This window comes from Microcebus murinus, chromosome 8 (assembly GCF_040939455.1).
Source record: "Microcebus murinus isolate Inina chromosome 8, M.murinus_Inina_mat1.0, whole genome shotgun sequence".
Taxonomy (NCBI): Eukaryota; Metazoa; Chordata; class Mammalia; order Primates; family Cheirogaleidae; genus Microcebus; species Microcebus murinus.
The window spans coordinates 78033578-78057840 of record NC_134111.1 but is presented as its reverse complement, the minus strand read 5'-3'; the positions used below and the strand labels follow the sequence as shown (position 1 = coordinate 78057840).

Here is a 24263-nt window from a genome sequence, read left to right as displayed (position 1 = left end):
AGTCTGTATAAATTTTCAGCAAAATACAGATATTTTTGTATTTAGAAGCCTACTCATTCTGGTGAGTTTTAGTGGGAGAAGTTTAAAGGAAAAATTACTAGTACTGTCCCAAATAAATCTATTTTTTCTATAATCCATGGTGAGTTTGAAGATTTTAATGATAGTTTAGGTTATTAAAACAGGTAAAACTGGTAGTTATGATGTTCACAAAATAAGAAATTGCTGAAATAGAAGTCAACAGAGCTGAGCCTCAGTTCTGTTGCTGAACAGCTAGCTGGGCCTTTGGTGAGGGTCACTTACCCTATCCTGGCCTCTGTCTACTCTTTGAAATAAGCTGGTTTTACCAGAGGTTATATAATGCTTCATTTTAGCCCTAACATCTATAATTCCACCGTAAGTAGATAATTGGAAATCTAATTACAAGAGATAAGAAACATTTTAGTGTGGGGGAAAATTGTGGCTCATCTGTAATCCAACCCTGGAGTGTAGTGTGTATAAAGTATATTTTTCATAGTTTGCCTTCCTATTTTGTTTCAATGACTTAAACATATACCAACACAGGTTATATATTATCTATAGTGTTTCTTACTTTCTTGGGCAACCTGTTGGCCAACACTATAGCATCATTATGTACAGACTTGACATCATCAAACAAATTGAGACCATTAACATCTGTAGTTTCTTACCCCCTCTATCTACAAATTTACCTATAACATGGGCATTCCCGACCACTCTCCCTACAATCTAGGCCAGGGGTCCTCAAACTTTTTAAACAGGGGGCCAGTTCACTGTCCCTCAGACAGTTGGAGAGTGTGCACTGTGGGTCCATGATGAGTCAGCTGCTAAGTAGGACAGGCAGCTGCAGCAAAAACACCCAGCCGCCTGGATAAATGTCCTAGGTGGGCAGCATGTAGCCCATGGGCCGCAGTTTAAGGACGCCTGATCTAGGCTCTTCTTCTCCAACGCCAACTACTATTAATACAAAACTATATTCTTAATCCTATTCCTTAAACAATTTCCCCTTTCCTGTTTCTCCCTTTTCTCACAAATATCTCTTTTCTTTCAGTCTATAAGCACGGTTTAGTGTTTCTCATTAATAACATAAAATAGAAGAATAAGAACAACTTTGCTTATCTTCTCTAGATATATTCTCTCTCTTTTCTCTTAATATTAGATTTCTGGAAACATCATGTTAGCTGGTTTCCACTTCCCATTCCTCCTCTAGCCATTTCAAGCTGTTTTTTGTTTTTTCTTCTCCTATCTACTGAAACTCACTCCAGCTGAAGTCACCTCTCAAATTTCAACCTAGTGAAAATTAGGCACCTTCTCAAACTTCTGTAACCATGGGACCATTTTCTCCTACAAATTCTTGATCTCTATATTCATCAGAGACAGGAGACCTTTACAAGAAATAATTTATCCAGGCCAGCATTGAGTCTAAACTGGACCAAGCCTTTTCTCTATTCACCGAAAGAGTTAGGATTAATTCTCTTGGCAGCTGCAGAGCCAGCCATCTGCACAAACCAGGCCCATCACTACTCCATCCCCGCCACTTCCAAGATAGGGAGATGCAGTCTTCTGTTCCTTCCTGTGCTGTCGTCCTCACACCATCTGTACATCTTCCAGTGCGACTCACAATCCTACCTTTCCCCCCCACCCCAGACTGCTCCATCTGGCCTTATTGAGCCCAACTTTCCTTCCACAGTTGACAATATATTGTTCATTTTCGACCTCCTCTCCGAAAACCCCCCACTCTTTTGCCTTCACTGACCTCTAGTTCTCCACTAAGAATTCTGCATCCCTGGCAGTCCTCTCAACTGAAGCTTCCCATACCTATATCATGCAAGTCAGGGTTGGGCGAGGGCCCAACTTCCTCCTTATTTCTCACTTCACCCATACGCAGTCCCTACTGCTCCACAGCTCCTGCCCGCCTGCCACCCTTCCCTCTGTGCCCATGTAGCCTCGCCCCTACTGCCTTTGCCATCACTTCACTTAACATGTGAAGGATCTGGCATATGGTTATAGCTTTCCTCTCCATCTACCCTGTCTTTATCTTCTCATTCTTATTACCAAAAGTACATGCCTTAGGAAACTACTGGTCAAGGAGGATAAAAGACACATGCAGAAAACCTGGTCCTAACTTGCAGGTTGGAGCTAAATGCAAATGTTGAGTTCAGCAAAGCCCAGTCCCCCTAAAAATATGAGATCAAGAATAAATGTTTACTGTTTCTTTTATTAGGCAACATAGTATGTAGCCATAGCTGACTAATACAATGACAATCAAATTGGATCCTCTTTTTCACTCACCCACTAAATTTAATAATAATGGATAAACCCCAACAAAAAGCCTCAAGGCTCTATTGCTTAAATATTTCTTACTTTTTTTCCACTCCTATTGCTAACAACTTAAATTTATGCACACATCATCTCTTATCTGGACTATCACAATAATTTCTTTGCTTTTTTGTTGGGGGGGCGTGTGGCTCACTTCAAGTCCCCCCAGCCAAGAGATTGATATTACTAGAAAATAAAAGTGACCACTCTCCTTCCTTAATCTGTTTAGATTTTCTGAGGATGTAGGATAAAATTATAGTCTTTCATTTTGTAGGAGATCCCCATGGTCTAACCTCTGTGGACTTGCTCAACTTGGTATCTTGTCATTCTCCATTTGTACTTCTACCACACTGAACTGTTTTTTAAATATACCACGATTTTTCATGTTTGCATAACTTTTCATATGCCTGAAATGTGTGAGCTCATTGACTGTTCCTGTATCTCACACTTCTATTAATATTTAGCTTCCAGCTCCTGCTATGGGAACACTTCCATTCTGAAACATGACATCCATCCCCAATCCCAAGCAGATCCAAGCAATATTTCTGCATTGAATTCTTTAGCATGAACGCACCAAACCAATATTGAATTAGGCATTTATATTCTTACTCCCTTACCACAATACAGACAATTTTTCTAAGGCAGGGGATATGTCTTATTTCACTTTGTATCTCCAGTACTTAACACAACATCTGCCACAGAGTGGGCATTTAATAAACATGAGTAGAACTAAAATAATTTATTTTGAAATTTGATTTGGAAAAATATGATGTCTCTTCATTTACTCTCATGAATTTCAGAGATACCCAAACCTTGTCAGTATTTATATATAAGTAAAAAAAAATCTTATTAGAAAGATTGGTATTTGTTTCTAATTCGGTTTGATTCATTGAATTTTAGAGACCACATTATTCAGTAAGTTTTTTCAACATAGGAAATACCAAGGTTTCTTCCCAATTAAGTTTGTATTGGAAGAACCCTGAATATATCACTAAATTTTTTATGATAACTTCCTGAATCTCATGGAAATGTAAACTAAAGCTGGAGCATGTGGGAAATGTATGCATTTCAAGTGTCTAAAGCTATATTTATCCAATATAACAAATGACAAAAGCTTAGAAAGTACCCAATAAAGATGTTTATCCAAACGAATAACCATGCTGTAATGCCTTAACCAATTGATAAGGGAAGAAACAGAATTCAAGTCCATTAACCACTAACTTTAAACTTTTAGTTTCTCATCAACAATAACCACAAAAAGTCACAAAGACAGCACACCAATCAGAAGACTCAAATATAAAAAATGATCATGGTTGTGTTCCAAAATCTAAATGCATGTTTTAATTTTGATATTCTAAAAAGCACAGAATACTGACTCAACAAAATTTATGAAACATCATTTAATAACTCATTGCCGTTATATTAAAGTGACCATCCACCTTATGTTTTTAGAAGCTCTATTCTTTTGCAAGCATCCAGAAATTTTTTAGGTCACATCTGAACATTCTAGATTTGAAATTTATACACATTGAATTTAGAACAGAATATAAAGGTCTGCCAGAGTAGCATCTTGAATATTAAACTTTCAGCCTTGACTATGGGGATATACATCACATGCCTGTGCACCTTTGCTATAATTTATACACGTCACATGCACATCTTCTCTCTCATACGTTTCTCTACTTGGCCCACACATTTATACACATACATGCATGCAATGAAACAAAGAAAGCATAAACATATTAGTTGCCCTTCTCATATTCATTGAATGACAGAAGTTTGTTGGAGAAATTATAGCTATTCTGTTCCTTGTTCAGCTGGCAGAGGTTATAAAAGGTATGTGGGATTAATTGGATATCTTGATATGTGTGTGTCAGTCACATAAGGACTGTGTCTTCTATATTCTCAGTTACTGGGATTGTGGGGCATTGGGTACATGCTAGTGGAACATGAATTGCCCCAAAGCATAAGTTCTACCACACAGGATCTAGGTCCATATCCTAACCCCACTAGTTATCAGTTGAGAGATCAAGTATTTACATGCCCGAGCTTCAGTTTCTTCATTAGTAAACGGCGTTAGGGTATCAACCATAGGTGGTGGCTGCAAGACACCTCATACAGAGATATCCCCCTAGGTTTTTAATGATCACTTGCTCATTAATTGATAAACTTGTCTCAGAAAAGGTCTGGACTTACTGCTAACCATTACTTTCACAGACTCGCCTGTTTTACAGCTATATAGACAGGTGTTTGAGAATATAAGAAATTAAAACAGGAATAGCAAAGCTTTTTAGTCCATTTTGCTAATTAATATGTCAGAGCTCATAAAGAAGAACTCATCGGCTTTCTCCAGTACTGCATCATCTTAAAGAGCTGGGTCAGCAAAGATCTCTGCAGACAGTCAATACATATTAAAACAGTTCCAAGCAGTAAATCAAAACAAAAAAGAAAAAAAAAAAAAAAGGAAGCAGAAAGACGATGACACTAAAAATAAAAAAATAAAAAAGTAAAATTTATAAGCCCTTTCTGTCTGGATGCAGAGGAGCATTAAACTATTGGTTTCATTGTCAGTTCATCAGTTCAGTATATAGAAAAAAATAAGAAAGGATTTCTTCTCAGACTTACTTTATGATTCTAAGTATAACCAAAATTAAAGCCTAACAATAATAATACAAGCTATGTCAAATTTGATGTCATTTTCTCTGGATTCTAGTGTTCCCTAAGATTTGTCATTTTAAAAAATGGTTTTATTGTTTAAAATATACACCTTTCTGTTTTGTTTTTTTTTCTTTATACGTGGGTAGGATTTGAATTTTGTCAGAATTCAATTAGTGAGATAGAGAAATAGGTAAAGACATTTTTGGCTTTCCAAGGCTCTCTGAAACTTGTGATTTTTCTTAAAGGAGGCAAATGAGAGATAATTTATAAGTTCTCTAGGAAGATCTCACCATTCCATAGAGATAAACACCTCTCATATGTGGGGCTGGACCCCAAAAGATTAGAAACAGTATAGTCATCCTGCTGTCTTCCTTGCCAGGGTAATGAGATACAATGTACTGTTAGGGGAAGCCTGGGAAACAGGTTACTAGAGGAGTCACAAGAATACTGGACTTATTCCAGAAGGGGTGAGGGGAATGCTACATTTTGGGCCAAAAATGTTAGGGAGATTTATCTTACCTGGGCTTTTGATTTGATCTGAGCTCTAAGGAATCAACCATTTCAAGATTAAGCCAAGCAAAGGGTGCCAAAATTTTTGTCACAAATTTGGGAGGTACCCAAGCCAGACCAACAGATGGAACTTGGCATGAAATGGCTCCTTACGCACTAAGTAGCTGACTCAGAAGAAATTTTAACTCATATGAATTTATTAAAATGTAGAATATCATCTCAAATAAGAGGATGGATGACAGAGTTAGGTCAGCACACATAATTTAATTTAACTTCCTGTTGGTCCTGGATAGTATAAAAGCTGCCCACATTTGTATAATTAAAGAGAAAGAGAGAGATACTCTTTCTTCCTAGCACATAAAAAATTGTGTTTTTACCTAAATATTATGAAGAAAGGATCTCAGGAAGAATGGATATTGCAACAAACAGAGGTTGAGTGATCCCTTTTAACATTGGTGAGACAAGTATGATCTCAGAATTTTACAAATTAAAATACAACCTGGCAACTTGTTTAGTGGCCACAGATTGCCTGTAGTGGATCCTTGCTATAGTTATATGTTAGGTGAATTTTTAAAATGATTTTGTAACTGAAGGAGGTTATGAGAATCAAGAGGAACTTTAATTCTCTACTGCTACCACTACACCACCAGCAGCAACAATAATAACAATAAATTCTTCTACATAAATGCAACACACATAGGGGAGTGACAGTAACATGAGGGATGAGTTCCTGAGGATCATTATAATTCAAGACTAATTTTCCAAAAAAAGAAATGTAAAAACTTAGGGAAGGGTATATTCTTTGGGTGTATAAATTTATAACCTTAGTTGCCTATTTTTCTTTAACACTGCTCTGTGTTTTCTTGCAAATGTCTCTAACATTTCAAAGGACACCCTCATTTAATGTAGCTCTAGAATATATAATGTCAGGTGACTGGCCCTCTTCATTGCATGTCACTTTTGCTCCAAAGTTACCAAGTTTCTGGTTGCTTTTCGGCAGTTCCACAGATGCCCAGTGAAAAACTCAATTATGTACTGATAGAATATAAAAGCATTTGTAAAATACAGTAAATGTTAGAATAACAGTAATAGAAATCTTCTTTAAAACATCAAATGTCTTTACACAGTAGAGTTGGTGAGATATAAAGACTTCTGGAATTATTTCTATCTACCAGCTAAAGTGAAGTCACCATGTGGATTTTCCAAGGACCTGCCTGATGGCTTTAAAATTCTGCCACTTTTGACTTTTATTTTTTAATTTTGGAAAGTTATTCCTTCAAATTTTGTATGTAGAGTAGTTCTTTATTAATATTTTTATATTATACTACATAAAACAGATCATTCCAATTTACTTAAAATATTATAGCAATATATCAATACTAAACTTGACAATGTTCTCATTTAAAAAGAGTGACAATAACTTTTAATTACCTGCTAACAGTCATTTGTTAAATTAAAAGTAGACTAAGATTCGACTTCCCCCAAAAAATCCAGAAAGCTTATTATTTGCTCATTTTGAAAATCCAAATTGATAAACATTCTTAAAAAATCAAATCACTTCCACTTTTTACCTTGAAGCGTCTCCCAGTGCATTTTAAAAAAGGTTTTAATCTTCAGGTATTAACATATATGAGAGAACTAAAAGCAGTATGATTCATTTAAGATGAAAATAATGTAGGCTATCCTTGGGGCTCCTTGGTCATGAGAACTTCCTTCTCAGGCTCCTAAAAATATTTCCAGCGGTGGAGAGTTTAATGGAAGTGGAAGATGGGAACAAGCAGCCTGCCGCAATTTATCATTCCCACAGACATCTTTTCCTTCACAGCGATCTAACCTCTTAGACTCTTTATAAGGAGGAACAGGAAACAAACAAACAAACAACAACAAAAAAATAGAAAATCTAAGAGTTGTGAACCAGCCCTTCCCTGCTGCTATCACTAGAGAATGTGGAGAAAGAAGAAAAGAAAAAAAAAGAATCAAAATCTCCCCCTGGAACATGAAGGGGGTGATGAGGCATTGAGGCCACGTATTGCTGCAAACGTAATTGGCACAGACGCACGGGAGATGCTCGGTGACGGGAGAGGCTTCTTTGTTTCAGAAACAGAGGGATGCCAACAAATCGTAACCCTTCTGTTGTTTGCAGTGGCAATTCTAAGAGTAAAATGGGTATTTCTTTCCCAAAATAACATACACTTAGAAGAAATGGATTTCTGAATTATTTACTGACTTTGTAGCTTTAAATGTTTTCAACTAATGTGAATAAATGATGATGAAGACATAGAAGGCAGGCTACCACAGCTTGGCTTTAGGGGAGAATGTACCTCGTATGTAGTAGTAGAAGAGCAAGGAGACCCTCAGAAATCCTGGGGACTTCCTAGGGAACCTCAAGAGGGCTCATTCATGAGTCTAAAGAAAGATAACACAGTCATCTCTGACACAATCTTTTTTGATGACAGATAAAAAGATTATTCTTTCCTCTCTCTCTCTCTCTCTCTCTCTCTCTCTTTCTTTCTTTCTTTCTTTCTTTCTTTCTTTCTTTCTTTCTTGACAGAGTCTCACTTCATCACTGTAGCTCACAGCAACCTCAAACTCCTGGGCTCAAGCAACATTCCTGCCTCAGCCTCCCGAGTAGCTGGGAGTACAGGCATGTGCCATGACACCCGGCTAATTTTTCTATTTTCAGTAGAGACAGGGTATCACTGTTGCTCAGGATGGTCTCAAATTCCTGAGCTCAAGCAATCTTCCCACCTCCGCCTTCCAGAGAGCTAGGATTACAGGCGTGAGCCACCGTGCCCGGCCTATTCTTTCTTGAGGAGATGGAAATGTCCACGTCTTTCTTACCCTGGAATTCTCTGTCCTGCTGCTTTAACATGAAAGTCATCATGGGAAAGAATTTCAAACTTTCTTGGGTTTTATTTACAACTTTTTTTAAGTGTTCAGCTGGAATATAAGTTTAAGATTTTTGGTTTTATAATTATTTTTTTGGAAACCTTTCTTCTTTCTTCTCAAACATTTTGAGTCAGCATACATTATGCCACTGTACACACAGCCAAGCAATAATTCATCTTTGTGGAAGTCAGAGACATCTCATGTATTAATTAGAAAGCCTTTCAGTGAATAGTGGATAGAATCAGGTTCCAACTGCTACTAAAGCACAGCCAGTGATTTCCAGGAAGAGGGAAAATAAAGTCAGTTACAAGGAATATCTTACCCGATTTGTGTTCAGCCAGTGAATGAACTTTGCTTTCATCTGGCACTGAGGAGAAGAAATAAAAGAGACAAGGATCAGATCTGCTTGTAAATCAGACATTTTCTGAACAATAAATTAATATAGATTCACAATAAATTAAATCTCTTACTGGCAATGATTTGAGGAAGTTTTTTCTCCTGGCCTACCCCAGGGTACCTGATTTTTATTAGATGTTTTAAAGGTAACTATGAAGAAATATATGTTTATTAGAACTTCTATAAATATAAGATCATATTCTCTTAATTTTCAGTAATTTCAGTTCTTTTGCCCGGGTTGTTGCTTACATATCTACAACAGGAGAAACTAAATTCATGGAACTAGAGATGTATAATATATTAATACAGTAAAAGTCTTTGAGTATAACAACAATATATATATTCAATACTTAAGGATTAGACTTTGTATCTGGTTAAAATGGAGTAAAAGAAACAGATTTATAATTCCCCCCGCCCCCAAATTTTTTAAAAATAGATAAAACATGAAACAAAGGCATTCAACTGATTAGACATCAGCTGACAAAGACAGTGACTGCCAAGAGACAGAGAACAAATGAGGCGAGCTCTACAAGTGCCCAGCTTACTGTCTGGAGAAAGTTTCCAGGCAGCTGTATATGCAGAACTCGTGATGTCCCTGGCTTAAAGACATGGTGTTAGATGTCCAGGGAAGCCAAAGTGGATGGAGTTTGCGGGGCAGAGACCCAGAGAGAAGACAGCAATACAGAATTCTCTGATAGCTTCAAAGAATCCGTCTTCAGTTAAATACTGATGATCACACGTATGCGTGGAAATTACTTGAGACCTCACAAAGAACCACACAAAAGTGGAGAGGGAACAGTGTCTGAAGTCCACACGGGGCAAGGAATAGTGCCTATTCCCAGCAGTCGGAGCAGAAAACTTCATAATTCAGGGGCACGAGGTAGAAGATGAACAAGGGTCTTGCCTCAATAGTGGGGAAAAATGAATCCTAGATTAACACAGCTCTGATGAAATGGATACATCTTTAAAAGACACAAATTACCATAGTGTATATAAGAAGAAATAGATAATATGAATAGCCCTAGAGTTACCTTTTAAAAAAACGAGTAAGGAAAACTTTCCCCAAAAGAAAACTCTAGGTCCAGATGACTTCACTGGAGAATTCTACCAAACATCTAAGGAAGAAATAACACTAATTCTATAGAAGCTGTACCAGAAAATAGAGGAGGGAGGACTTCCCAACTCATTCTATGAGGCTATTACTACTCTAATATTAGGAAAAGACATTATATGAAAACTATTAATCAATATCCTTTATGATGAGCATAGACGCTAAGTTATTAATCCTTATGTGTCTCTGCTTGGATTACTACTTTAATATTCAACAAAAACTGGTCCTTATTTACCACGTGCCACTGCTTATGTTAGTCTATAAAATTCAGGTGCTCAAGAGTTGAAGCAAGATGAGGAAACTTCCTTAGAAGGAGGTTCTCCTCCATTTCCCAAACACTAGATTGGTCTCAGACTAATCTGAGTCCCTATTCTGTCTGCCCACAACATCCAGTCATTGAATTGACCCAGTTACTCTACACAATTTTACCACTGCCACGTGGCCCTTCTTCCCTCAGCTGCCTATTTTTTTATTGTCTAGATAGAAGGACTACATGTCTGTGATTATCCTGTTCTCAACGTCTTAAAAATCTTGTTCGACTTTTTGCTTTATTTCCAGTTGGGAAGTAAGTCAGACAATGTTTATCAGGCACTGATTGTGAGCCAAATTCTTAGTACTGAAAAACAATGATAATGATTTAAAATAACAATGGCAGCGTATATTTCTTGAGCACTTGTAATATGCAGGTTCTATGCACTTTGTATCTACTAATTCATTTAATCCTCATGATGACCTGGAGAGGTAGATATTATTATTATTATCATCCTTATGCTACAGAGAAAGAAACTGAGACCTTCTAAATGGAGGAGCCAGAATTAAAGCTGGCACTCTTAACCACTCCATTATACTTGTGATAAAAGTCATAGAAGAGTTACCATTTGGAACTGTGAAGAATGACCAATAGCATGAAGTATAAGAAAACATATAAACACCTATATTCTAGAAAATTATCTTTTTTATTTGAATATATGCTATTAACAGAAATGTTTCTGTGGTGACCAATATTAACAAGCATTAGCATAACTTGTTTTACATGTTTGGAAATCTACAATTCTAATAGGTTCAAGCTAAAACAGTCTTTCCCATTTCACAGATGAGAAATCATCTTTCTGAATTAGAATCCTTGCTGGGAAACTTTGTGCAAGTTATTTTAACTTTCTGTGCCTCTGCCTCATCATACATAAAATGAGGATAATACCGCTCACCCCATAGTTTTGTGATGATGATTACATGTGTAAGTATATGCAAAGTACTTAGAAGACCATATAGTAAATGCTTAATACATATTGACTATTGTCATTATCATTAATGAGAAACAAAAGAGAAAGACAGAATAATATGATAGCTAATAATGACACAGATGTGGGTTGAACGCAAGCGTTACTAAGCAAGTTACTAAACTCTTTTTAACCTTAGTTTCTCCATATAAAACATGGGGATAAAAACAGTACAGAGGGACTTGTGGTAGCTAAATGAAAGAAATGCACAAAAACACTTAGCATAGTGCCAGGTACATAATTCTCAAGAAATGAAAAATTGTCATAAATGGAAGCTTTGAGAGTGGTAAAGGTGGTGAATTTGGTGATGGTTGTGGTGTTTATGATTTCACTTGCTCAGGATTATAAAGAAATAGGAGAATATAATTGAGAGCATACCATGCTTCTACAGGGTGCTAGGTACTTCCACATTGTTATCTCATGGATCATTCCACACCCACAGCAGATATTACCTCCTGCTTTACCTGGCTCTTAGTTCAGCTTGTAGTGGAAGAAAGGCAAAGAAAACACACTAGACTATATGGTCTTATTATGTATAGTTATTATGAAAAAGGGATTCATACAAAGGTAAGGCTTTCGTTGTTCTGGTCCTTTTTTTTTTCTTTTTTTTAAATTAAATCTAACCTGATTTAAGTACTTGCGAATTCCCCAGCCAAATTAGGTTTAACAAGGTACCTTCTTAACTTTTTGGCTGAATAATGTCTATTATTTCTAGTAGGAATACTTATCATTATTTTAATTGACAATTTGAAATTCTCTAGAACACTAATACAAACTATTTTAAAAAACAGTGTAGAAAATCCAAATGGGTGATAGGCATAAAAATTAAAGGTCTTCCTCCAAAATATTCACTGACACAGATGTCTATCTTTAGGACAGAAGAGAAATGAATAAACATAATAGAAAAGAGAGGGAGCTGTAATGACTTAATTAATATAATACATTTTATTTAAAAGGTTAAATTTGGAACAATCATCTTTTATACACATGCTTAGTGCTGAGAAGCAATTTAAATAACAGTAGCAAATGAGAAAATGAGGTAAAATTACACATGCCATCAAGTTGTGTGTTTTTTATTTTAAATGGCAAGTGTTATAATTAATACCCAACTTCCTTTATAACTCACATTACCGTAGAGCTACTATTAAAGTTATCTCTTGGGGCAGGAGCTTAAATCTAGTACTTTCACTAGATAATAGGTAGATAGCACAGTGATTGGAATGGTAGCGATATGAATTATGACAGATGCATCATTTTACACAAGGGACTTATTTACAAGAAATGAAAAATTGAATGGGCCTGGCATGGGAAGGATTTCTATTTGAAAATGGTTCAAAATAGTTAAGTATTAAAAGCATCAAGTAAGAGGGTGCTGATGAACCAAAAGCTTAAGTTTCTTCTGCTTCTGATGACAGATTTTTTCTTTTCTTTTCTTTTTAAGGTTTTGGAGCCTATTTATTCCCTTCCTTATTCTTCAGCTTTACCCAAGGACTGGTACTACTTGCTCTTGATGATCTCAAAGGGATATTACACTAATTGAAGGAATATCAATGAAATGTTGAGTCTTTCTGAAGATGTAATTCATACATACTTTTATGGTAACTATTATTACCTACTTAGAGGGCACCATGGACATGCTCCTCTTGAGATTTCTCAGGTTTTATTTAGATAATAGGATTTCCATACTAACCTTATGCTTCCTGACATTCAACACAAGATTGATGAACATTATTTGATTTAATTACCATAAGGAGCTTAACGGAGAGGACAGTTTTTGGCTTGGATGCTTGTTAATTTCCTGGTGTGTCCTCTGATTCAGGAGGAGTTGTTTGGGACACTTAGCAGCCTGATGGCCTATGTTTCTAGTTCCCTGGTTGTGGGCCTTTGAAGCTGATTAGAACTTCCTGATGCCAATGGCATCTTTTTATAAAGTGCGGATAAACAGACTGTGTCTTTTCATTTAATTTCGACCAGGTTCACTGTCAGAATTGAGAGAAGAAAAATATGCGAAAAAATATGTGAAAAAGATGGCACTCTGAGAACTTGTTAGTGGCAAACATTAAAGTGCACATAATACTTACATGCATTGGCTTCCCAGTAGGGCACATTTATATTAATATAGTGATCACTTAAAGTGTTTTATTCTTTTGTCAAACCTTCTTATACCCTTCAACAAATGCATTCTCACTGGGGGAAAACAATCCCCTTGCTTATTGACAGCATTTGATATGCATTCTATGACATAAGTGACTATTAGGGACTGCACTCGCTTAATAAAAATTTGCAGAACAGTGGCAGATTTGGTGAGTTAATGGGGCCCAGATGCTCTTCTTATGCTGACAGAAGATGGTATATTGCTAACATGCACAAATCTCTTCAGATAAACATTGCCATCAGCTACAGTTATTCTTTTTGAGAATGCCAACACTATGTCAAGAATAAGGAATATGCAAATGTGTTCAGATTCCCACTACTTCATATTGAGATACTTTGATGCAAAGTAGCACTCTATGATGCAATGCTGCTTTTTCATATTAATAGATAACTCCATTTCATTTAAGTTTTGATTTTCATATCTTTGACATAATAGAGACTGCAATTTTGAAGTTGATGTTAAGCACGATAAAAATGCATCTTCTAATGAGGCCATAAATACTTCTCTTTGGATAGTTTGCTAGGAAGCTAAATATCAAGTAATTCCTTAATGGTTAATAAATTTGTTTCCAAGAGTTGTTCCTTCAGAACTTTAAAAAAATTGATGTAGCTGCCAATATTAAGAATCAATTTTCCTCTCTTTTAACAGATCAATTTCTGTGCAACTGATTGATTTCCAGAATTTCTAAGGAATGCAAACCTGTTTAAAGTTGTAAATTAAGTACCCTCCATAGCAACCATGAACTATTACTGCATTAATTTATAGTGTTTTCTTATGTCAATGACTATTTGGCAAACTGTTTCTCCTTAGGGAGAATTTTTTGAGTTTTCATCACTGTGAATTTTTATGTGTTAAAAAATTCTTTCATCTCATGGAAAAAAAAATCCACACAACCCTATAAAAAACAAAACAAGGCTTTTGGTGAAAAAGGGGTTAGGAAATTAGTACAAAATAATGGTGCAAACATTCATGTCATTTATCTTAGCAAGCTTCCCCAAAGCACTGTGCTCTGTCCGGAGGTGTTGCTGCTCTGACAATACTCTAATCAGAACTCAGCAGCTGATGTTTTTCTTCCAGTATTGTAAGGCATCTATCTCTCAGCCATGGTGACACAGGATAAAAATGAGGGTCCCATTCCCCTCAGAATTATCCAACTATCCATATATTCACAACTCTTCAGTGATCACTTTAAAATTCCCTTTCTTTCTCTCCATGCTTTAGAAAGTCTTAAATCGGAAGTTGGAAACATTTACTACTTTTCATATGTTCTCATACTATTGTCTTCAGCTCATTAAAGAGTATTGGAAAACACAGATCATTCCTTCATACATTCATGAATTGATTTAACCATTCTATAAACAACATCTTTCTCAAAAGAATCAGATAATCAGCCCTGTGGTCTGAGGAGATAGAAATAAATGATACATTTGACACAATAAAATGTGTTAAATAGTTTAACAAAGAAAAAAAGGATATGCTTTAGGAACAGTGGAAGGCCAGACAGACAGGAGGGCTCACAAAGGTAATAAAGGTTTGAACCAATCAATCTGAGGGGAGCAAGGACAACGTTTAGGCCCTGGGACACGCTTAGTCATGAGAAGGGAATAGCATGAAAAGGAGGGAAGAGCCCAAGCTCAAAGGGACCTGGATTCCAAGGCTAATTATGTGTATGAGTGCAAACTAATTACTGAATCTTTTTCAAGCTTACTGAACTTATTTGTAAAATGTAGATAATGCCCCACAGGATGAGACAACTTAACAGGATGTAAAAACTTATCATGGAACCTAGCAGAAGTAGGTGCTCAAAAATAGATTAAGATTGTCTCACATCTCACCACTTCTGCCAAATTCTCTACACTGCAGCACATCAGAAGTATGTTTTTAAATAGGCCATGCAACTTCATAAGTTGGTACGATATACAAATAGCACATACTGTTCCTTCTGAATTGTAATGAAAATTCATCCATTCTCCTGCTTGGCAAATATGCTCTAAGGTTACATTCAAAAGTCATCTTCTCTAGATCTCCAGGCTGAGATTAGGGATCAAAATAATTTGTAAATATCTCACTTACTTGTATAGGGGTCTGTTTCCCATTACACTATGAATATCTTTGCAGGGAATATGTCTTGTTTTTCCATTTTAGCCTAGAATCATGCCTATCACCCCTTGGGTACACATTAATGTTCCCTGAGCGAGTGAATGTACTACGTCTAAGAGTAAAGAAAGTATAGCAATTTGAACATGTCCATTCAACAAAATGTTCTAGATTAATGAATAATTGTTCACTGTGGTACCTATATAATTATGGAAATGGTGTAGCATAAACATGTACAAACATTGTAGAATTCTTCTGGAAAATTTTTAGACAAGTTCCTGGCAAGGAAGAGGTAGGAGAAGGTAATTGAAGTCTAATTCTTAGGTAGGTCTAGATAAAGACCAAAACATGATAGAATTGTTTGGATGAATATAAATTCAGTTATATTTTGAGTAGTGAACTACAGAAATGTAGAAAAAATATATGATTGATAGGCTAGTCACATTTTGTTGTCTTTCTCTAATGACTAAGTTATATGTGACTGATTGCTTGTGTATTAGTTCTTATCTATTATTTTGGCTTGTTGACACTAATCATACTGTTGTTCCTCACGTGGTATAACACTTGAAATTGAGTTCCCTCTGTTTATAGAAAAACCACATTGCATTTCTTAAAAAAATTGAATACTTGGTAAAAACAAAGAAAGCTCTCCTTTCAATATGCAAATGTTATGAGTTTCCAAAGCTGTAAATAGAGTAAATAAATGCCTTTCTGTTATATAATTTCAGAAAAAAGCCAACAAAAACAGTAGCTATAAAAATTGCTTTTATGAAATATTAAAGAGCTAAAAATACTTACATATGTAAGGCATATAGAAAAACAATAAAATACTGTGTATCAACTACTTTAAGAAAATTACTTTACCTCTGAAGCACCATGGGTGTTGCAATTCAGTATCATTTCTTCCCTCCTCACCGTCCTGATTTTTCTACTTTATAATTGTCTTGCTTTTCTTTATCATTATACCACAAATCTGATCCCAAATAATATTCTTTAAAAATTTTTATCTTTCATTAAATGACATTAGGTTCTGTCAAATACTTTTTGTGTGTCCACTCATGTGACCACATGGCTTTTCCTTTTTAGTCTGTTAATAAGTGTCTTACACTAATTGATTTCAAATGTGAAACCAATATTACACTCCTGTGATAAACTCCTGTTGGTCATGAAGTATTATCTTTTTATATATTGTTTGATTTAATTTGCCAAATTTTAAAATAGAATTTTGTACCAATTTGTGAAGAATATCAGCCTAAAGTTTTCATTTTTCTGTTCTTTTTCTTTTTTTGAGACAGTCTTGCTCTGTTGCTTGGATAAGAAGAGTGCCATGGCATCAGCCTCACTCACAGGAACCTCAAACTCCTGGGCTCAAGCAATCCTCCTGCCTCAGCCGCCCAGAATGCTAGGATTACAGGCGTGAGCCACTAAGCCCAGCCAGTTTTCTTTTTCCTAACGTCCTTGTCTGGTTTCAGTATTAGAGTAATTCTGGCTTCACAGAGTGAGTTCAGAAGAGTATTCTGCCTCCCTCTTTATTTATCTGGAAGAGTTTTTGTAGAATTGTTATTATTTTTTCCTATAAAACACTTAAGAGTTCACCAGTGAATCCATTTGGACCTGGAGTTTCCTTTGTGGAAAGTATTTAATTATAATTCAACTTCTTTAATACATATAAGGCTAGCTAGTCGACTATATTTTCTTGCATAAGTTTGATAGTTTGAATCTTTCAAGAAATTTGTCCATGACATCTTATTTACTGTGTATAATATTGCTTTATCATCCTTTTAATATCTGTAAAATCTGTAGTGAAGTCCTTCTCTCAATCCTGATAATGCTCATGTATCTTGTCTTTTACACTGATCAGTCTTGGTAATGGTTTATCATCTTTATTGACCTTATCCAAACAGTAGCCTTTGATTTCAATGATTTTCTTAATTTTCTTTCCAGCTCATTGATTTCTGCTCTGATTCTTATTTCTCTTCTTATGCTTAATTTGGGTTAAATTAACAGTAGTCTCCACTTATCTGTGGTTTCACTTATCTGTGGTTTCAGTTACCCACTGTCTCAAATATTAAATGGAAAATTCCAGAAATAATTTATAAGTTTTAAAATGTGAACCATTCTAAGTAGCATGTAAAACGTCGTGTCAGCCTGCTTGGTAGTGTCCAGGACGTGAACCATTCCTTTTTCCAGTGTGTCCATGACGTATATGCCATCTGCCTGTTAGTCACTTAGCAGCCATCTTGATTATCAGAGCAACTGTGGTGTATAGTGTATATAGTATTTTACTATCTGAGGTTTCAGCTAACCACTGAGTGTATTGAAATGTATCCCCCATTGACAAGTGGGGACTACTGTATTCTTCTTTTTTTTCTTAAATTAAAAGCTAAAGTCATTTATTTGAGACCTTTCTTCCCTGTCTAATACAGTTCAGTGCTATAAATTATCCTTAGTATTATCTGACAATTTTTTTATCCCATAGATTTTGATAGGTAGTGTTTTTATTTTCATCCAGTTTAAATACTTTCTAATTTCTCTTGCTTTCTCCTTTAATCCATGTGCTACTGTGAAGTGTACTATTTTAAAAATATCTGTGGATTTTCCACATTTCCGTTATTGAATTCTAATTTAATTCCACTATAGTGACAGAATATACATTGTATGACTCACAATTCAGGGGTCCTCAAACTTTTTAAACAGGGGGCCAGTTCACTGTCCCTCAGACTGTTGGAGAGTGTGCACTGTGGGCCCAGGACGAGTCGGCTGCTAAGGTAAAAAACACCTGGAAGGCCGGATGAATGTGCTAGGCAGCCCACATGTGGCCTGTGGGTCGTAGTTTGAGGACGCCTGAGTCTTAAATCCTTTAAAAACTTCTGAGACTTATTTTATAGTCCAGAATATGGTCTATCCTGTTAAATGTTCTATGTGCACTTGAAAAGAATGTATATTTGGCTGCTGTTTTATTTCATAGTGATAGCAGAGCCAAATCATCAAGACAGTATGATCCTAAATGTTTATGCACCTGGTAATAGTGCTTCAAAATTTATGAGACAAAAATTCACAGAAGAACAGGGGAAATAGTTGAAGATTTAAACAACCTCTTTCAATAATTGATAGAACAAACAGACAAAAAAAAATCAGTAAGGCTATAGAAGACTTGAATGCTCGATATTTTTATGTTCCTATAATTTAAAAAAAATATATCTTTGAGACATAGTTGAGTTAGCTGGAAAGATTTGATCTTCTGGGGTCTTGCTTTTAAGATTTGTCAGACAGGACTATGGTAGCATTTACCACAGGCTGATTATGCCCTACCACAGAGGCAATGTCCTTATGCATACCTCATCCAATGTCCTATGAATTACGAGAGTTTTCCAATCTTATTGGTGGGAATGGACATTATTTCCAGTCCTGTATGAGCTCTGGGTACTGTTTCCTGGATCTTTTAGGGCCAACCTTGGTAGTTTTCTCTCTTGTATGCTCTGGTCAATACTCTGTGTAAGACTTAATGGGAACTCACTAAGCATGTCTGAGTTCTCTCTCCTTGCAGATCTCTCTGCTCTGGAACACTGCTCTGTCCACTCTAACCACCTTGCTTCCCCTGAACTCTCAGCTCCATATCCATGACTCAGTGAATGAAAATTGTGATATCAATTTTATAACAAATTTCATAGTACAGTTTTTATATTTTTCTAGAATAAATTTAAAAATAAATTACTATATTGGAACCTCTCTGTTCATGTAACTACAGCCTATCCTAAATCACAGAACAAATAGCCCTAAGACCCCTGGAGTCTTCAAACATAAAGGAGAGGACACTGAGCTGAGAACATGATCAGTGACCGAGGGCAATGTTCTTTGGAGGTCTCATCACTTGCTTCTTTTCTACACAAGGATATTATGAGATCAATGCTGAAAAGAGGCAAGTTTTGTTTATTGCAATATAGCACAATAAGGAAAATGCAGCTGAGCTTGTAGACTGAAAGGGAAACTGTGTCTCGGCTCAGGGCCATCCCCTTGTCCTGACAGTATATGAGCCGTCTTCATGAACAAACAACAGTCACAGATGGCCAGGTGTCAAGTCTCCCTTCCAAGAATTCTTATACTGGACCCAAGCTTTCCATGGCTGAGCATTTGCAATTGCCTCCAACTTGCTCTTGACCAACCTCTGCCTCCCCAACTCTACCACACATATTGTTTACCACATCAACATTAACTCATGCTCAATATTACTTTCATCATTTTTCTAGGCTACCCAAAATCTTCACTAATATTCTACTGCCTGAAGAGTAATATAGTCTCCTTAGCTTTGTATTCAAGATTTGAACCCTCTTTGACTTTCCCAATACATTGTCCTCTATTCACCTTTTAGTGAAGTCATATACAATGATTCTTGGTTTCTTCCCATATGTCTTTAGCCTCCACTGGAAATGACTCAAACTTCACCTGTATAAATTACTCTACTATTACTCCTCCTGGGGCTGCCTCTTTCAAGAATGTTCTCTCCATTTGTGTAACCCTACACGCCACCCCAGGACACTTTAGCTTTGCCTCCAAGCATATTACTGCTCTCTACTCTGCATTACATTGAATTGTGGGCAACCTCAGTGAAGGCAAACATGGCATTTTTCTTCATCTTTACATGATAAACAGTCATAGTTTACAAAAGTTTTATTCAGTCTCTGCTCCATTTTTTTTCCATCTGTGACAAGGGAAAGACTACTTGTGTAAGATCCCTCCTAGATAAATATATTCCTAGGTATTTTAATTTCTTTGTTGCTATTGTGTGAAACTATCACAAGAGCAAACAGAAAACCTACAGAATGGGAGAAAATATTTGCATGCTACACATTGAATAAAGGGCTGATAACTAGGATCTATATAGAACTCAGGAAAATCAGCAAGACAAAATCAAACAATCCCATTAAAAAGTGGGCAAAGGTCATGAACAGAAACTTTTCAAAAGAAGAAAAATGGCCAAGAAACATGAAAAATGCTCAATATCTCTAAGCATCAGGGAAATGCAAATCAAAACCACAATAAGATATCACTTAACTGTAGTGAGAATGGTTTTTATCAAAAAGTCCCAAAATAAGAAATATTGGCATGGATGTGGAGAGACAGGAACACTCATACAATGGTGGTGGGACTGCAAACTAGTACAACCTCTGTGAAAAGTAATATGGAGATACCTCAAAAAGCTAAAAGTAAAACTACCATTTGATCCAGCAATCCCATTACTGGGCATCTACCCTAAGGAACAAAAGACATTCTATAAAAAAGATACCTGCACTAGAATGTTTACAGTAGCACAATTCACAATAGCAAAGATGTGGAAACAACCCAAGTGCCCAATGATAAATGAGTAGATTAATAAAATGTGATATATGTATACCATGAAGTACGACTCAGCCACAAAAAATACAATGGTGATCTAGTACCTCTTGTATTATTCTTGATAGAACTGGAGCCCATTTTACTAAGCAAAATATTATAAGAATGGAAAAACAACCACCACATGCACTCACCATCAAATTGGTATTAATAGATCAACACTTATGTGCACATATAGTAGTAACGTTCATTGCATGTTGGGCATATTCGTACTTAATGTGTGTAGTGCGCACTGTCTGGGGAATGGATACATTGGCACCTCTGACTTGGGTGGGGCAAAGGCAATATATGTAACCTAAACATTTATACCCCTGCAATATGTTGAAATAAAAAAAAATCATTCATTGAAAACTTCTTTCTCTGTGCATTCCTGGTATCTACCAGTGTTAGTTTATTTCTACTATTCAAACAATAAAAAACTCCATGATTCCAAGACCCTTCAGAAATATTTCTGTTATCAGCATGAAATTGATACTGCTTAAAGCATACATACAAAAAAAGAGCACAGGCTACCTGTAAGTCATATAACAACCAACCATTATTCACTAGTAAGCAATGAAAAACACGTTTCTAATTCCACTATAATGTACATTTTCACATTATCTAGTGCCTCCTTTTTAAACAAGGATAAAGAGGAAGGAAACTACAATTACCAACTTATCATGTGTCAGCAATGCTGGTAAGCGTTTCAATATATGTTATCTCATTTAAGCCTTACAAAAAGTCTTTGAGCTTGACATTATTATCCTCATTTTACAGAGGAAGGAACTGAGGAAAGAACTGAACTTTATGTCATAAAGTTTGCAAATGGAATAGCTGGGATCTGAAGGGTTCCTGACTTCAAAGCACAAATTCCTTCTACTATGTGAATAGAAGAAATAAGATTTTGCTAACGGCATTGCCATCAAGAACTACATATATTTCTACTACTCACCACTATCTATAAAAGTATAATTTCATATAAAACTATATGGAAGAACACATGATGTCTCTTAAAATTATTGTTGATGCTCTCAGAAATAAGTAGTGAAGTTGTCATAAGTTGTTTGGAACTTCATACACCTGGAAATTGTTACCAAGGAAAGCATGGACTACCATTCAGATGGTGTCAGAGCAGTTGAAAAGGGGAAAAAAAGACAGAGAGAGATCTAAGTGACATTATGGAGAATTTATTGCTTGCACATGGGAATGAAGCAAGAGAGAGAACTACAGATAAATCCAAAGTGCGTGGCCTTGTGATTGAAAGATTCCATTATAAGAAAGAAGATAGAAGGGAAAAATGGCGTAGAGTCAGGTCCACAGTCTGGATGTAGCAGAAGCAGCATGGAGTGCTCTGGGACCCACATCTCCCCTTCATTCCTTCTCTCTACCCCTTCTCTCTAGCTTTTTAATGCCACCTAAGACAGCATTAATTTTCTTGGCAGCCAAACTGGGCTACTGCTGGCTCATCAACTGTGTGCAGTTAGCTAAAAGCTGGAAGTCCTTTTTATACTAACTCCTGCTTAACCAGGTTATCTTTGTCTGGCAAATATCTATGGAGAGCCAGTGGTATGTCAGGCACCATGCTAGGCACTGGTGTTGTAAAAGTAAGCAAAGTAGTCCCAAGCCCTGTACCAGCAGGGCTTCTAATGCACAAGTAACCACAAACAGTGTGAAAATTGTAAGCAAACTACACAGCTGTCACCTTGACAAATGTAATAATTCCAGATTGATCTTAGGGATTCTACATTTACTCCCTATCGTCTATTTTCAACATGAAAGCCAATGTGATCTTTGTACAACATAAACCAAACCAATACAAAAAATCTTACCACAACAGCTCCTTGCCCAAAACCTCCTGATAGCTTCCAACCACATCTAGAAGAAAATCCAAAGGCTTCCCACAGCTTCCAAGCCCTGTGTAGGCTGCCCACTGGTGGTCTCTCCAACTCCATTCCACATGGCTCTACCCCCTGCAGGACTCTACCCTTTCCCACATTCTGGCCTCACAGCAAGTCTTCACACATGTGAACCACACCCCTCTTCAGGGCTTTGAAACAGGCTCTTCCCCCTGCTCCATACGTTCTCCCAAACAGTCATGCAGCTCACTGCCCTCTTGTGATCATGTCTCCAAGAAGGTCACATCATCAGAGAGATCCTCCATAGCCACCCCATGCATAGGAGGGCATCCCAACCCTGACTCTCCATCACTGTCTCTCCAACTTGCTCCATGTTTCTTCAAAGCACTTACCCCTGCCTGGTGTCTTCCCCACTGAAACATAAGCTCCATGTGGCCACGGGCTTTGCTCTGTTCACTGTTTTATCTCTTGGGCCTAGGGCAGTGCCTGGCATATAGTAGGCACTCAAAACATACTTGTTAAATAAAAGGATAGTCAGGGAAACTTAAAAATAGCTAATTAGCAGACTAAATGTAGTCTATGGCTTGGTCCTTCCAGGAGATGTGTAAGAAGTGGTGAGGATATGTTTTGGACAGAGGAAACATGAAAGCCTAAATGCAGCCTAAAAACAAAGAAACCGAAGACCTTCCAGATGGCTGGAAGGCTCTGCGTGAGAGGTGGGCTGGTGAGAGGACAGGTGGAGGAGAAAGGAAGGGGCTGGTCATGGAGGATCTTGAAAACCACATTAATGAGTTTCGTCTTCATCCCCAGGGCAATGGGATGTTGTTATGGGGTTTTTAGCAAGGAAGTGACATGATCGGATTTGTGTTTTAAAAAGATCACCCAGGCTGCAGTGTGGAAAATAAATTGGATAGGAGTAAGACAGGAGGCAGTTGCTTCATGTTTTGGACCCAAATACAGGAATTTACATTTATCCCTATTAAATTTAATCTTCTGAATTGCCGCTCACCAGTTCTCCCTGTTGAGGCCTTTTTGAAGCCTGATTCTGTCATCCAATGCTATTAGCTAACTCACCAAGCTATGTTTCTGCTACAGATTTGACAAGCAAGTCTGCTATATCCAAATCATGCGCACAACTTACATTACTGAAAGCCATCCCTGCTCTCTTCATGGCACTTTTGCCTGTGCTTGTGAGATGGCTGGCTGGGTGAAAAGATACTCTGACCCTTCAACAGTGTTTCTTACTGTCAAGTTCACTGGCCAGCCCAGAATGGAATTATAACCCTAAAGACCTAGTAACCCAAACTACCCAGGATTTTCCCGTGCATTTCCCCTAGAGCTTATAGACTTTACGGTAAGGTGCCAACCCATTTTATTCTTGCATGAATTAATTCTGGCACCTGGTTTCTGGCTGGGGATTGCATAGCTGCTTCTGTTCTTGGCTACAATAAGTGCTATCAAAAGATTTCTCTTCTGGCATGAATTGAAGTACATAATACTGTCTATATTTCTGCCCAGAATCTACTATCATCTGTTTAATATGCAAACTGTGCAAAACCAGGGCTAGTAGTGTGTAATAGATTTTGAAAAGTTGTCATCCAGACTCA

At 36.8% G+C, this 24263-nt stretch overlaps 1 protein-coding gene across 1 annotated transcript in view; it reads right to left on the bottom strand.

The window, feature by feature from the left end:
* PARD3B (par-3 family cell polarity regulator beta) overlaps nt 1-24263 on the bottom strand; it is a 970516-nt gene that overhangs the window by 333140 nt on the left and 613113 nt on the right. Inside the window, exon 16 of the mRNA XM_076005852.1 lies at nt 8714-8758. Within this exon, the coding sequence (XP_075861967.1) occupies nt 8714-8758 (45 nt within the window). The remainder of the gene's footprint in view (nt 1-8713; nt 8759-24263) is intronic.